Consider the following 14,122-nt stretch of genomic DNA (forward strand, 5'->3'; position numbering starts at 1 on the left):
CAGAATGGGAGAAAATTTTTGCAATCTACTCATCTGACAAAGGGCTATAATATCCAGAACCTACAAAGAACTCAAACAAATTTACAAGAAAAAAACAAACAACCTCATCAAAAAGTGGGCAACGGATATGAATAGACATTTCTCAAAAGAAGACATGCATACAGCCAACAGGCACGTGAAAAAATGCTCGTCATCACTGGCCATCAGAGAAATGCAAATCAAAACCACAATGAGATACCATCTCATACCAGTTAGAATGGCGATCATTAAAAAGTCAGGAAACAACAAGTGCTGGAGAGGATGTGGAGAAATAGGAACACTTTTACACTGTTGATGGGATTGTAAACTGGTTCAACCATTGTGGAAAACAGTATGGCGATTCCTCAAGGATCTAGAACTAGAAATACCATATGACCCAGCCATCCCATTACCGGGTATATACCCAAAGGATTATAAATCATGCTGCTATAAAGACACATGCACACATATGTTTATTGTAGCACTATTCACAATAGCAAAGACTTGGAATCAACACAAATGTCCATCAGTGACAGACTGGATTAAGAAAATGTGGCACATATACACCATGGAATACTATGCAGCCATAAAAAAGGATGAGTTTGTGTCCTTTGTAGGGACATGGATGCAGCTGGAAACCATCATTCTCAGCAAACTATCGCAAGAACAGAAAACCAAACACTGCATGTTCCCACTCATAGGTGGGAATTGAACAACAAGATCACTTGGACTCTGGAAGGGGAACATCACACACCGGGACCTATTATGGGGATGGGGGAAGGGGGAGGGATGGCATTGGGAGTTATACCTGATGTAAATGACGAGTTGATGGGTGCTGACGAGTTGATGGGTGCAGCACACCAACATGGCACAAGTATACATATGTAACAAACCTGCACGTTGTGCACATGTACCCTAGAAATTAAAGTATATAAAAAAAAAAAAAAAGGCTAAAAGAGAGCAGACCTCAGTTTTGAATTTATGTTGGTTCCAAATGTTAACTAACTCCCGGTATTTACAATTCATGGTCTTTCAATGATTTTTATATTTTTATTGACTGGTAGAACAGAGCTTTGAAAAGGTCTTTAAGCCGGGCGCGGTGGCTCAAGCCTGTAATCCCAGCACTTTGGGAGGCCGAGACGGGCGGATCACGAGGTCGGGAGATCGAGACCATCCTGGCTAACACGGTGAAACCCCGTCTCTACTAAAAAAAATACAAAAAACTAGCCGGGCGAGGTGGTGGGAGCCTGTAGTCCCAGCTACTCGGGAGCTGAGGCAGGAGAATGGCGTGAAAGGCGGAGCTTGCAGTGGGCTGAGATCCAGCCACTGCTCTCCAGCCTGGGCGACAGAGCGAGACTCCGTCTCAAAAAAAAAAAAAAAAAAAAAAAAAAAAAAAAAAAAAAAGAAAAGGTCTTTAAAAGGCACGGATCTTAAAGTGGCATGGTATTTAGCATTAGAGGGACTGGCCTCTTCTCACTTCTCAGCTGATTATTGGTTTGGGCACCATCAGGGGCTTGGAGAACAGTCAGAACTCTGAGTGACACTAAAATACTAACTCTTCATTGAGCAAGTGACATCTATGAGAAAGTCTGACTTTCTTAAGATAGCCACCAGTTTTAAAGAAAAAAAAAAAGCTTATGTTAAATAGTTGTATAGATAATCCTGAAACATAGGTTGAGGTTTTAGATAATCTTGGACTTACTAAAAGACCACAAAGTTGAAATGGGCTGAATATAACAACTTTTTTTTTCTTTTTTTTTGAGACAGAGTCTTGCTTTGTTACAAAGCTGGAGTGCAGTGGCATGATCTCAGCTCACTGCAACCTCCACCTCCAGGGTTCAAGCCATTCTCCTGCCTCAGCCTCCCAAGTAGCTGGGACTAAAGGTGCATGCCACCACGCACCACATCCAGCTAATTTTTGTATTTTTAGTAGAGATGGAGTTTCACCATCTTGGCCAGGCTGGTCTTAAACTTCTGACCTCGTGGCCTCCTTGGCCTCCCAAAATAATTTTATTTATCAAAAACTACTAGCTAATATTATAAAATTATACTTTCTTTTTATTTTTGAGACAAAGTCTTGTTCTGTTGCCCAGGCTGGAGTGCAGTGGCACTGTCATAGTTCACTGCAGCCTTGACCTCCCAGACTCAAGCGATCCTCCCACCTCCGCCATCTGAGTAGCTGGGACTACAGGCACGCACCACCACGCCTGGCTAATTTTTAATTTAATTTAATTTAATTTTATGTTATTTTATTTTATTTTGTAGAGACAGGGTCTTACTATGCTGCTCAAGCTGGTCACGAACTCCTGGGCTCAAGTGATCCTCCTGCCTCAGCCTCCCAAAGTGCTGGGATTACAGGCATGAGCCACCGTGCCTGGCCATTTTCTTGTGTTGAAAGGTGAGGTTTCAGTGATTTCTATAAGTTGCAAAACTTTGAAGGGTTATGTTACCAAAAATTGCTTAGATGGAGCTTATAAGACCCAGCATTGTCAAAGACCTCTTGACAGGAAACCTGGGTTCAAGCCCTATCTCCATCTTACTAGTGTTGTGAGCTTGTCAAGGTTATTTAACCTCGTTGAGCTCTGGTTTCCTCAGGTATAGAGGAATAAGAAGAAGATTGTGAGGGGATTACATGATATAATTACATAAAGCACTTAGCAGCACGCCTGCTGTGGTTAATGCCCATGAGAAGGATTTGGATTATTTTCTAAAGTGGGAGGACTATGTTTTCACTCACAGTATGTGCAAAAGTTTAATATTATCTACAGATAGTCATGATAATAATTAATATTTATTTAATGCTTATTATTATATGCCAAGAATATTTATACAACAAATGGTTTTACTAGGTTTTAAATCATTCACATCATTATTAAGAAATTATATTCTCTCTTCCAGCACAGAAATGATACTTTGTTCAAAAACCTTCAGTGATACCCGGACACTGTTTGCCATTCCTACAGGCCACACCCACTAACAATATCCCTGTAGAACACAGTAGGGGACTTTTCGTGTTCAGGAAATCACTGACCTTGGTGGCTGAGGCTGTTCCACCAGCATAGGTTCTGGAAGATTGACTGCTGCCAAGACTTGCTGCTTTTTTCTTGAAAATAGAAAATATTAGTTTCAATGGGGGAAAACACCTTACCAACATAGTCAAATGCAAACTTACACATCAATACAAATATTTTCTCAAGTAACAATCAGATTAATATTTGAAACATACCCAAAATAAACATATGCTTTGAATTTTTCATAACTTTGCCTGGAGATGATACAAATATCAAAATGAAGAGTAAGTTGAATAAGTCTCAGTTGTTCAATATTCAGTGATTTTGGAGAACTGCAAAAGTCACTGAAGCAGTTCTTATGTACTTCCAAAAACATCACTCACCCTTACAGTGCCATAGAGAGTATACAAGGTTACAATGTCTATGCAGGGTGATTTAGAAATATGTATCAAAGATGCTATTCTACTTGCAAAAATGTGTCTTAGGGAAATAAGAGAAAAAGTATTTTTCTTCAAAGATATTCGTCACAGTACTATAACCTAAAAAAGCTGAAAACAATATAATAATGTTTATTGAGTACTATGGTTTGCCAGGTAATTATTCTATCAGAATAATAAAATAATAGATAATAATAGGATAAAATGCTCCAAGAATAAAGCCTCTTAGAACATTATTTATGTACTCTCAGTGTTTTAAATACCATGCATAACAACATAAACCAATATAGAACCAATACTATTGTTATCTCTATTTTATGGGTGAGGGGACTGAGGAACAGAAGGAATAAATTACTTGGCCATAGTCACAGTTAGTAAAAGGCAGGATATCTGCTCCAGACTCTAATCTCTCACCTACCTATACTGCCTCCCATAATAGAGGGTTATGTTATAGGACAGCCATAGGATGAAATATCATCTGGTTATTAAAAATCATGTCTTAGAAGAACACTTCATTAAAAACAAATTATTCATATTTTATAGAAAGAAAAGTCAAATTATAAAATAGTATGTATCGTATGATCCTTTAAGGTCATATGAGGTTATTTTCTGATGGTGTGAAGAGTAATTTTTAAAAAATCCTTCCTGGGCTTTTTTGTGTTTTCTTATGTAACTATTTTAATTGAGATAAAGAAAATAAATGGGGGAAAAAGGAAAAGTAAAATACACAGTTGCTTTCTCAACAAGACCTTCATATCCTGTATCTCTTCCTTATGAATATCTATATTCTAAAGAAGCAAGCATATAAAGTTTTTCGTTTCTTTTTTTCTTTTTTTTTTTTTTTTTTTTGAGACCGAGTCTTGCTCTGCCGCCCAGGCTAGAGTGCAGTGGTGCGATCTCGGCTCACTGCAACCTCTGCCTCCTGGGTTCAAGCGATTCTCCTGCCTCAGCCTCCTGAGTAGCTGGGATTACAGGCACGTGCCACCACACCCACCTAATTTTTTGTATATTTAGTACAAACAGGGTTTCACCGTGTCAGCCAGAATGGTCTCGATCTCCGGATCTTGTGATCTGCCTGCCTTGGCCTCCCAAAGTGCTGGGATTACAGGCGTGAGCCCTGTGCCCGGCCAACTATAAAGCTTTATAATGTAAAATGGGGATACGCTCCAAGGTCTATACAGTGTGAATAATGTACTGTAAATATTGAATACATAAGGTAAGATAATACATAAATTAGCCAGCATATAACACATTAAAGTGTTCTATATCTATGCAATAAATATTTTATATGTATAATTGAGAATAATTTGGTTTCATTCTTTAATATTTAGAAGAAATATTTAGCCAAATTTATATTTTCTGATTTATTGAAAATGCATGCCATGGAAGTTTGAACTGAAGTCTTCTTTCCCTTCTGGGTAAATTTTGCCTTAGCATGCCCCAAACTCAAAACTTAGCTTGCTGTCCTCAAAGCACCATCTCTATGTGTCCACTCATCAGCCACTCTAGGGGCCTCACAGGCATTTGCAGGAGTTCAGGCTCCCAGGCATCATCTGTAGAATAAATAAATAGTCTCTCCCAAGCATACACCTACTGCCATCAACCAAGGAAAGAAAAAAAATAGATAGGTGGGATAAAAACACAAGAGGCTGCTAAGAAGCTAGTGATGCAGGTGTGATATGTGAGATGGTAAAAGGAGGGGATAACCTACATTTTATCCAGATTGCAAGTCTTTTTAAAATTATCACAAATAATAACAAATAGCTTCTGACAACCTTAATGTACAAATGGATTCTGTGTAAAAGACTAGACATAAGAAATAAAGACAAGAATACAGCAGTAGCATTATCCATTTCAACTTCATTACCTATCTCAATCTCTCATTTTCCAACGAGGAAACTGAAGGAGGCTAGGTCAGTTTTCAATGTGACATAGCTGTCCCAAACTCCAGCTATTAGCTTTTGATCTTAACTACAATTGAGGAAGGCCATGTTCCAATCCTGGGCTAATTACAGATTCCATTCGCTACATCAAAGCCCACATACTGGACCTCAGTAAAGTAAAGCTCACCTGTAAAGTCTATAAATTGATTCCACTACTTACAATATGCCAAATAGGATCTGCCAATGAGAATTTAAAAACTCATATTTTGGCTGTGATGAAACTATTAAGTTAAAAATAATAACTGTTTAAACTTAATATACATGCTGAAAATTACTTACTAATAAATGAAATGTTTTTTAACTTAACAGAGGGTCCCTCAACTTTCTTATGGGTATGATCTGTTCCCCTAAAGACTGGCTTGCTCTCAGCTGCCTGGATTACTTAGTCCACAAAGGACCAATGTAGTTCAGCTGAAGTGAGAGTGGAATATGTAAAATGATCTTTCATTAAATGTTTATCTAACAAGTATTTATTAAGCCCTTTGTTGACATCTGGCACTGAAAATACAATGCAAAAGCCTAGAAATGCACCCATATACAGAGCAGACTCTTTACTTTCAGAATGGTAATCAGAGTTTAATTACATGTTGTTTTGGCTGATGTACAAGACCTGGCCCCCTTTCTTCATTTGCATCTGACTTCACATATTCATTTGTTCATTTATTCATTGGGAAAACTGTGAGCCTGGTCCTATTCTAGGCAATGGGGATATAATGACCAATTAAACAGAAAAAGCTCCTGCTCTCATGGCACTTACATTCCAGTAGAAAGACTCAGTCTTTAAATAAGTCAACAAAAAAACAAGATGACTTCAGAGAGTGGTGAGTCCTGAACAGACTGTGAAACAGGATGAGGTAACAGAGAGTGATTGGCTCAGGATTGCTTCAGACAGGATGGATGAAGAAGTGACATTTGACTAACACCTGACTGCTGTGTGGAAACCAACCATGTAAGTATGGGATGAGGGAGAGAGGCATTCTAGGTAGACAGGGCAGCACGTGCAAGGGCCCTGAGGTAAGAATGGGCTTGGTAAGCAGGAGTAGCAGAAAGAAGCCAGTGCAGCCAAAGCATGCTGAGTACAGGCATGTATGGTATGAGATGAAACAAAATGCAGGATCAAGATATTTATTCTGAAGTGACGTGGATTCGGAATAGCCCTATAGTCACATGAGTTTGGGATCATCAGTTTCTTCCAGGATCTGGTTTGTTTCCTGGTCTTCTCAGGTTACTGTCTGACCCCCATGAGTCCTCCCTTGCTTCCAGGTGCAAGGTTCTCCACGTCCTCTGGCTTCATGTCACCTTATGCTTCGCTTTCCTTGTGCTAAGTTTTTCTTCACACTCATACTCCTTAACATCAGCATCAGTCCTTAGAAATTCTACCCTGCCCTGGACAGATCTCTCAGCTTGCTAGATCTGCATATTCACTAACTAGTGATAGGGCTGGATCCACCCCTCAGGACAGAATTCATCTACTCACAGTAAGTAGAAACTCTCAAAACAAGCTCATTTATACATGATATTGCATCATCTCCTGCAAGAAGGCATGAAAAGAATTAGTTGCATACTTTTTGGTATATCTATTGTAGTTCAGAGAAAAAACAATTTTACTGAATCAATCAGAACTCGAGTCTTTAAATTTTTCAAAATAACAATGAAGTTCCAAGAGCCAGGCAAAGAGTTGCTGTGTCATTGTCACCTAAAATCTCAGAAAGGGCTCCCTGAGTGAAGCCACATGTTTTACCTTGAGACTTCATGACTCTGTGAAGAAAGGCATCACATTCTCTAGGACAATGGTCCTACCTTATGATTTATATAGCAAGAGTCCTGTTCTACCAAATGCCAGCTATGAGATCTTAGGCAAGTTTCTGAATATTTCTCAACAACAGTTTTCTGAGTAGGATGAATAACTCTGCTCATACCACAGAAGGTGATTTTGAGGGTTAAATGAGTTACAACATATCCTGAGGTCTGTGACCCACAGGTTGAAAATCCTGGCTCTAAAGGAAGAGACCCAAAGTCCTTGCCCAGGTAGCAATGGAACAGACTGACCTCTGCAGGACAACTCCAGTGGGTCTGGTTTTTACGCATGAGAAGACTTAGTGGCTGCTGAAAGTTTTCTATGAGTTTTACTATATTTTCAGTTATAAAAATAATAACTTCTTATGGGATACAAAAATATAATTTTTTCCTTAGAACTAGTTCATGATTCTAATAATGGGATACTGTTATATTACTTGGAAACAGTTTGATTTTTTTGAGATTTGCTTTTAAGCTTGTTAGCTTGGACCAGATCAGCCTTTAGAGTATGCGATATTATGATATAATAAGAAACATATATAGTCACGTGCTGAACAAGGGCATTTCACTCAACAACAGACTGCATTTTCTGTATATGGAACAGTGGTCCCATAAGATTATAATGGAGCATATACAGAAACTCGATATATGGCACATGATATTGGCATTGTAGGTCAAGTAGGGGAAATGACTAATATTCTGTCATGATGCTGAGACATTTCGTTTTCCATATGAAAAACTATATCTAAATAAAGCTGTATCTACCATCTAGGTTTGTGTAAGTACACTCTGGCATTTCCACAATGATAAAATTGTATAATGACACATTTCTTAGACTCCATGAAATGTATTTTTCAGGATAAAAACGCTCATTAAGATATGTAAGTTTTGACATATTTGTTAAGAATCTACTCCATAACTTAGTAGTTTTCCTATAAAATGGCAAGAAGTATTGTGTTTCTACATGAAAAGACATGCTTTACTTGAAAATAGTGTCTAGAAAAAGATTGTCTTTCAAAAGTGTAGGCAGATTCTCCAACACTAGCAACTATAAAACTGTGACTCTTATTTACAAATGTTCTTTTAATACCATAGCTTAAGTGGCGACCAAATAAGTACAAATTGCTTTTATTACCAAAAGAAGTATAAATGTGTGCTACTGCAAGTGCAAAGCAGTAAATATGATATGCTGGCTCCAAAACAAACACTAACTAAGTCATAATGAATAAGCCTTATCATTAACTCTTAACATTACATAGAAATTCACATACTGAGGCCAGGTGCAGTGGCTTATGCCTGTAATTCTAGCACTTTGGGAGGCCGAGGCAGGTGGATCACCTGAGGTCAGGAGTTTGAGACCAGCCTGGCCAACATGGTGAAACCCCATCTCTACTAAAAATAAAAATTAGCTGGGCATGGTGCGTGCCTGTAATCCCAGCTACTCGGGAGGCTGAGGTAGGAGAATCGCTTGAACCTGGGAGATGGAGGTTGCAGTGAGCCAACATTGCGCCATTGTATTCCAGCCTGGGTGATGGAGCAAGACTCCATCTCAAATAAATAAATAAATAAATACATTCAGATACTGAATGAAATGTCCCATGTTCTAGGGCCATAATAACACCCACTTTGGTGAGCACACTCCAGTGAGTTTTTCGTTGTTGTTGTTGTTGTTGTTGTTTTCTGATTACTCAGTTTCCGTGCGTCATCTCAAGTGCAACCCCTCAAGGTAGTCCAGCTCAAGTCTTTTTAGTCCTGAGGTTGCTGCACTGACCAGGAGTCAGGAAAACACTACTCTTCTAGGGCTCTGCCTCTGCCTTGCCTCTGCTTCCCTCAGAGCCTCATCTCCTACCTACAAAGGGCCAATAGCTATACCTACATCATGGGAATTGGAATGACTGAACTTGCTATAGAATCTTCTTGAATGAAAAGAGGGCATCACACAAGGAAGAAAGAGGGAAATGAAGAAGCAGAGAAAGGAATAACAACAACAAAAAAATGACAACAGAAGTAAGAAAGTCTATGGAGTTGGCCTCCATCTTATAAGGCAGACTTCATAATATAGGTAATTTTATGAGTATCAGATACTAGTTAAAAGCACAGACTCTGGAAAGTGATTTCAATTCTGAGTTCTATTATTAAAAAACTGTGTGGCCTTAGATGGGTTATTTAATCAAGCTGTACCTCAATTTCCTTATCAGGAGAATGGGGTTGCCATAAGGGGCATGTGTGTGCCCATGTGTGCACACAGGTATTTGCATGTGTATATAATGCCTATGTAAGTGTTAGCTATTTTCATCAAATGATCTCTAGTTCTCTACTACCTTTACAGAAAATCTACAGAAAAAAATGCTTACATTATTCTCTTCCTTTCCTGCCAAACTAGTTCTCTCAAGGATATTAATAATGAATATATTAACTAGAAATACCTACAGTTTAAAACAAGATGCAGAAAAAGGCAATGAAAGATTAAGGAAATTGTTAATGGTAGAATTTCAGACATCAATAAGCCATCTAGGAAAATACTATTACATAGTGTCTCCTAAATATACCTACTTGATAAGATTGTCCCTGCAAGTGTGGGGATGGCGTGTGCATATAAACCTCTTTAAATTGTATGTAACATTTTGGAGGATATTTTTTGTATTTGTATATGTGTGTAGCTTTCAGAGAAAAGATCACAGTTTCATCAGATTCCAAAGAGAACATGAACTAAAAATATTTCAGTATTCTTGCCCTTCAAGTTGTTTTTGTTCTTAAGCCATTATTTTCTGTCTATATTTAAGAGGTGCTTTTCTACTCAAACACGTGTTGTGCCCCCACCCTCACACACAAGCACACAAAACATACACACATGTACACACACACATATAGCAGCAGTAGCCTTGCTCTGAAAGTATCTCTTAGGGGCCCCAAAGTAAAACAACTCAAATACACAACACTTCTCTCTTTAAGGTCTAAGCAGACACATGCATGGGTACTTTTCTGGTCATTGCTAAAACACTCTTATCTTACTCTTTTATTATGCTGCTTACTGTTCTTTTTCTTCTGGCTTAAAAAATACATTTAAGATAAAGAAAAAGTAGGAAGAAGAAATAATAATTACTTAAAATCCTGTCATCCAAGACAACTAACTTCAGTTTTTTCCTATTTTTATACAAATACAAAAATATGCACAAGATAACATATTATAAGTATATGAATGGAATTGTAATCTTACATTTAGAAAGATTTTTACCTAACGTAAGCATTTCGCCTGTCATTAAATGTTTTTCAAAACATAGTATTAAAAATGCCATTGTCAGTACATCAGTGCCATGATTTTACTTTACTTCCGTACAGGTGTTTCCTTCTTAGTTTGTTATTATAAATAAAACTATGATAAATATCCATGAATATAAGTAAGTAAGTCATCATGTACACCTCTGATTATATACTTTGAATACATTCCTAGAATTGGAATTTCTGGGTCAAAAAGGCTTTTATTTATGGCGCAGTCACTTGCTCCACATTTCTAAATATAATTTGTTTTAACTAAAGGAAAAGTGTAATCATATTTCTAACATTTTCAAAATTATTGGTGTTTTATTAGTCAAAGAAAATTTATATATAAAGTCAAGACCAAACATTTTATCAAAACACACAAACACCCTAACATATACTCACTGAGAAAGAAAAAGTTAACAATGTGTGATCACTGCTGAGCCAAGAAATATATTTTTCAATAATTTTTTAACACTGTACCACAGCAAGGAATTACCTACTTTTAACCACTGGGTGTCTCCTGAACTATAAGGTTAACACTCAGGCAGATAGCACTGTACCACATCTTAACAAATGTCTAACCTTTCTTACTGGCAGCTGGTAGTAAGAATCCTCACCATCTTTTAAATTCACTAGTCATTCAGCTTTCAATTTCACTAGTGAAATAAGTATATTGTATCAGACTTTACTGAGTCTACTTGCTGTAGTAAGAAAGTAAACAGGAAAAAAAGTGACAAAATTATATTCAGAGAATCAATTTTTATCCCAAGTACTAAGTGAAACCAAAAATGGAATGTGATTATAAGATTGTTTTAGCTTTCAGTTTCCTATAAATAGTTTTCTTCAAAATTGTAGATTTCAGATTTTAGAGTGATATATTTCTAGAATGTTACTAAAGTCCAAAAATTCTGGTGCTTAAGCTCGAATTAGATCCTTTAGGAATGAAAGGCTTGATGTGCAAAAGAGAGAGCCCAGAAATGCCAACTTTAATGTGAATAACAAAGTAGGAGGTCTAGAATCGTAATGATTAAGATAAATAAATTTTTAGAATTCACTTGTTAGTTCTTTCCAAACAACATCTTTCTTATTTGATGTTTCCTAATTAATAAATGAATTCATTTACCAATAAACAACTGGCAGAGAACTGTTATGCCCAGACTGTTTGTTCCCCAAAGAAGACCACCAGAGTCCAGAGTCAAAGCCAAGCGGCAAGGATCTTTACTACAAGTTCGAACTTGGTCCCTCCTTTACACAGTATACAAGAGGGCCCCCGAACAATGCGAGCGTTTGCTTTTTATAGCCCGAAAGTTGTAGGGGAACAAAGAAATTCTTTTGGCTCCTGCGCTTTCAGTAACCTTGAACGGCTGTCTCCTTATCGGAGACTTTCCAGGTGGTGTTTGTACTGAGCTCAGGGAGTTTGAGAGATATATGGTGGTGGGATGGGAGGATGGGATGTGTTTGTGCTAGGCTCAGGGAGTTTTGAGCCCGGGGCTGAGGAATGTGCCCAGCTCCTTTCAGAACAGTACTAAACAATCTGAGACATCTATAACATGTGAAGCGTCTCAGTCATACTGACAAAGATTCTCTCCTTGACTAAACTCTAATCAGGCTCCTCTGAGCTCTTTTTCAATTAGGCCTCATTGTTGGACTTCCATGTTCATCTCTGCACTATCCACTCTTACCAAGAATACTGCTATGTTACTTTAGTTAGAATCCTCCATTCTTGATATCCAATAAAGTCCTCTCACCCTCCACCACTGATCACCCACTTGCCTTAAGCAAGAATCCTATAGGTCACTTTTCCCAGAATCCGCCTTATCCCTGATGTTTCCTCTTAATTTTCCATCCACCGATCCCCGACCCTACTCCTGGCTACAAATCCCTACTTTTCTTCATTATATTTGGAGTTAAATATTACCAAAGCTTTGAAAAACTATAATAGAATGCACTATTTGAGAATGATGTGCATAGAATTAGATTTTTAAAATTAAGGGTGGCTATGGAGTCAATGTTTACAAAAACCCTCTTGGAAAAACCAGCCACTCCTATAATCTCTCCTTCCTTAATGCAAAATTCCCTTGCAGTGGTCCCTACACCTATAGCAATGGTCTGGAATGAAGTCTGCCTTACTATTGTTTAACAAGTATCATGAATATTACAAAACTTATCTCTTTTTGTGTAAGTAAACACTGACTTCAACTTCATTTTTCATTTATTTATCTGCTGTTCTTTACATAAATCTACATACACTGGAAGAAGAGTCTTCTATGCAAAATCTCCACATACTCAGCACCCTCTCAATCGTAATCATAGTACAATGGAAACCTTCTGTTACTCCACAAAAACAGCTTGGGAGAGAACTGATATTATCCCAGTCCCCAATCAGGACCTTATCTCAGCCCCCGTCCCTCTGGAAATACCAGCATTTCAGCCCTGCTGACCCTCCACTTCTTCCTGCACCCCCCACACTGACACAGGGAGCACCCAGCTTCCTCTACCCCTTTGCTCGCTGCTTCAACTTGAGTTATCCTTCCCACTCCCTACATGTAGGCATTTATCAATACTTGATTTTAGTTTCTCTCTCTTCTCTCTCTACACTCTTTTCTTCAATAATTTCAACCAGGAATTTTGGTAGTGAAATTTAGAGACAGAGATGGAATGGGAGCTTGAGCAATTTCAAGGGAATTGCTTTAAAACAGTTTATGATGAAGACTGAGGTAATATGTAGTCTAAAGAGAAGCCGTGAAATAAACAGTAAAAAATTAAAAAGAACAATCAAAAGCTCTAAAGGACAAGATCCTGGGAGAAGTGGGAAGAAACAGGATCAATAACTGGTCCCTCCAACCAAAGCCTCCCACACGGTCCACCAACTCTTGAGACTGCAACTCTCTTAGTGTGCTCTACTGTATTCCCACAACATGGCAGAGTGAGTTGGTCGGGGGAAAAAGAGGGGTCATTTTAAAAAGAAAAAAAAAAAAGAAAAAAGAAAAAAAAAAAGAAATAAAGAAAGAAATGTTTATGTGTGCTAGGCACCATGCTATGCACTCCACAAGAATTATTTCAGTGTTACTCAAAATGTGCTCAAAACACCACTGGCATAAGAGAAGAATCACGTGGAGTGACTGGCAAAAATACTGATTCCTTGGTCACACCTTAGATCTATATCAGTCTCTGGAGATGGAGCCTAGGAGTCCGAATTTCTCATACCATCCCCAGGTGATTCTTAGGCACATAAAAAGTTGATAATCACTGCATTATCTCATGTCATATCCTGAAAAATGAGAAACAGAGAGTTTTAAATTTGTTCTGGTACTAATACAATGTTCTACACATTTACTAAGCATTCTGTAATGATGATACTTGAAAATAAAAGACTTTGTGAGGTCAATTTGCCATGAGGTTTTGCTTTCACAAATGAACTATTTTTTAATGCACAAGCCATTATGTATTGTGTCATATGGAAAAATAATATTGATATTACAATAAGAATCATACATATTCAGTCCTTAGATAAGACAGGTATCTTGCTATGGGTATAATTTCAGGTTATTGTCCCTTTTGAACCAGTCATCCCAATATTTTTGAGAAGCTAAGAAAGTCTAAAGAATAAAAAAATTAACTGTAAACATGATATTTCTGGAATAATATTTAATCC

General features: G+C 37.7%; 1 protein-coding gene across 10 annotated transcripts in view; it reads right to left on the reverse strand.

Moving 5' to 3' along the window:
- The window catches only part of CAST (calpastatin), a 112,789-nt gene that overhangs the window by 75,566 nt on the left and 23,101 nt on the right, over positions 1–14,122 (reverse strand). For all 10 annotated transcript variants that reach the window (XM_050795409.1, XM_050795392.1, XM_050795398.1 and 7 more), the window contains one exon: positions 3,050–3,121. Coding sequence is in view for 9 of the 10 variants with exons in the window: in XM_050795392.1 (XP_050651349.1) it covers positions 3,050–3,121 (72 nt within the window). In the remaining variant the exon portion in view is untranslated. The remainder of the gene's footprint in view (positions 1–3,049; positions 3,122–14,122) is intronic.

This window comes from Macaca thibetana, chromosome 6 (assembly GCF_024542745.1).
Source record: "Macaca thibetana thibetana isolate TM-01 chromosome 6, ASM2454274v1, whole genome shotgun sequence".
NCBI lineage: Eukaryota > Metazoa > Chordata > Mammalia > Primates > Cercopithecidae > Macaca > Macaca thibetana.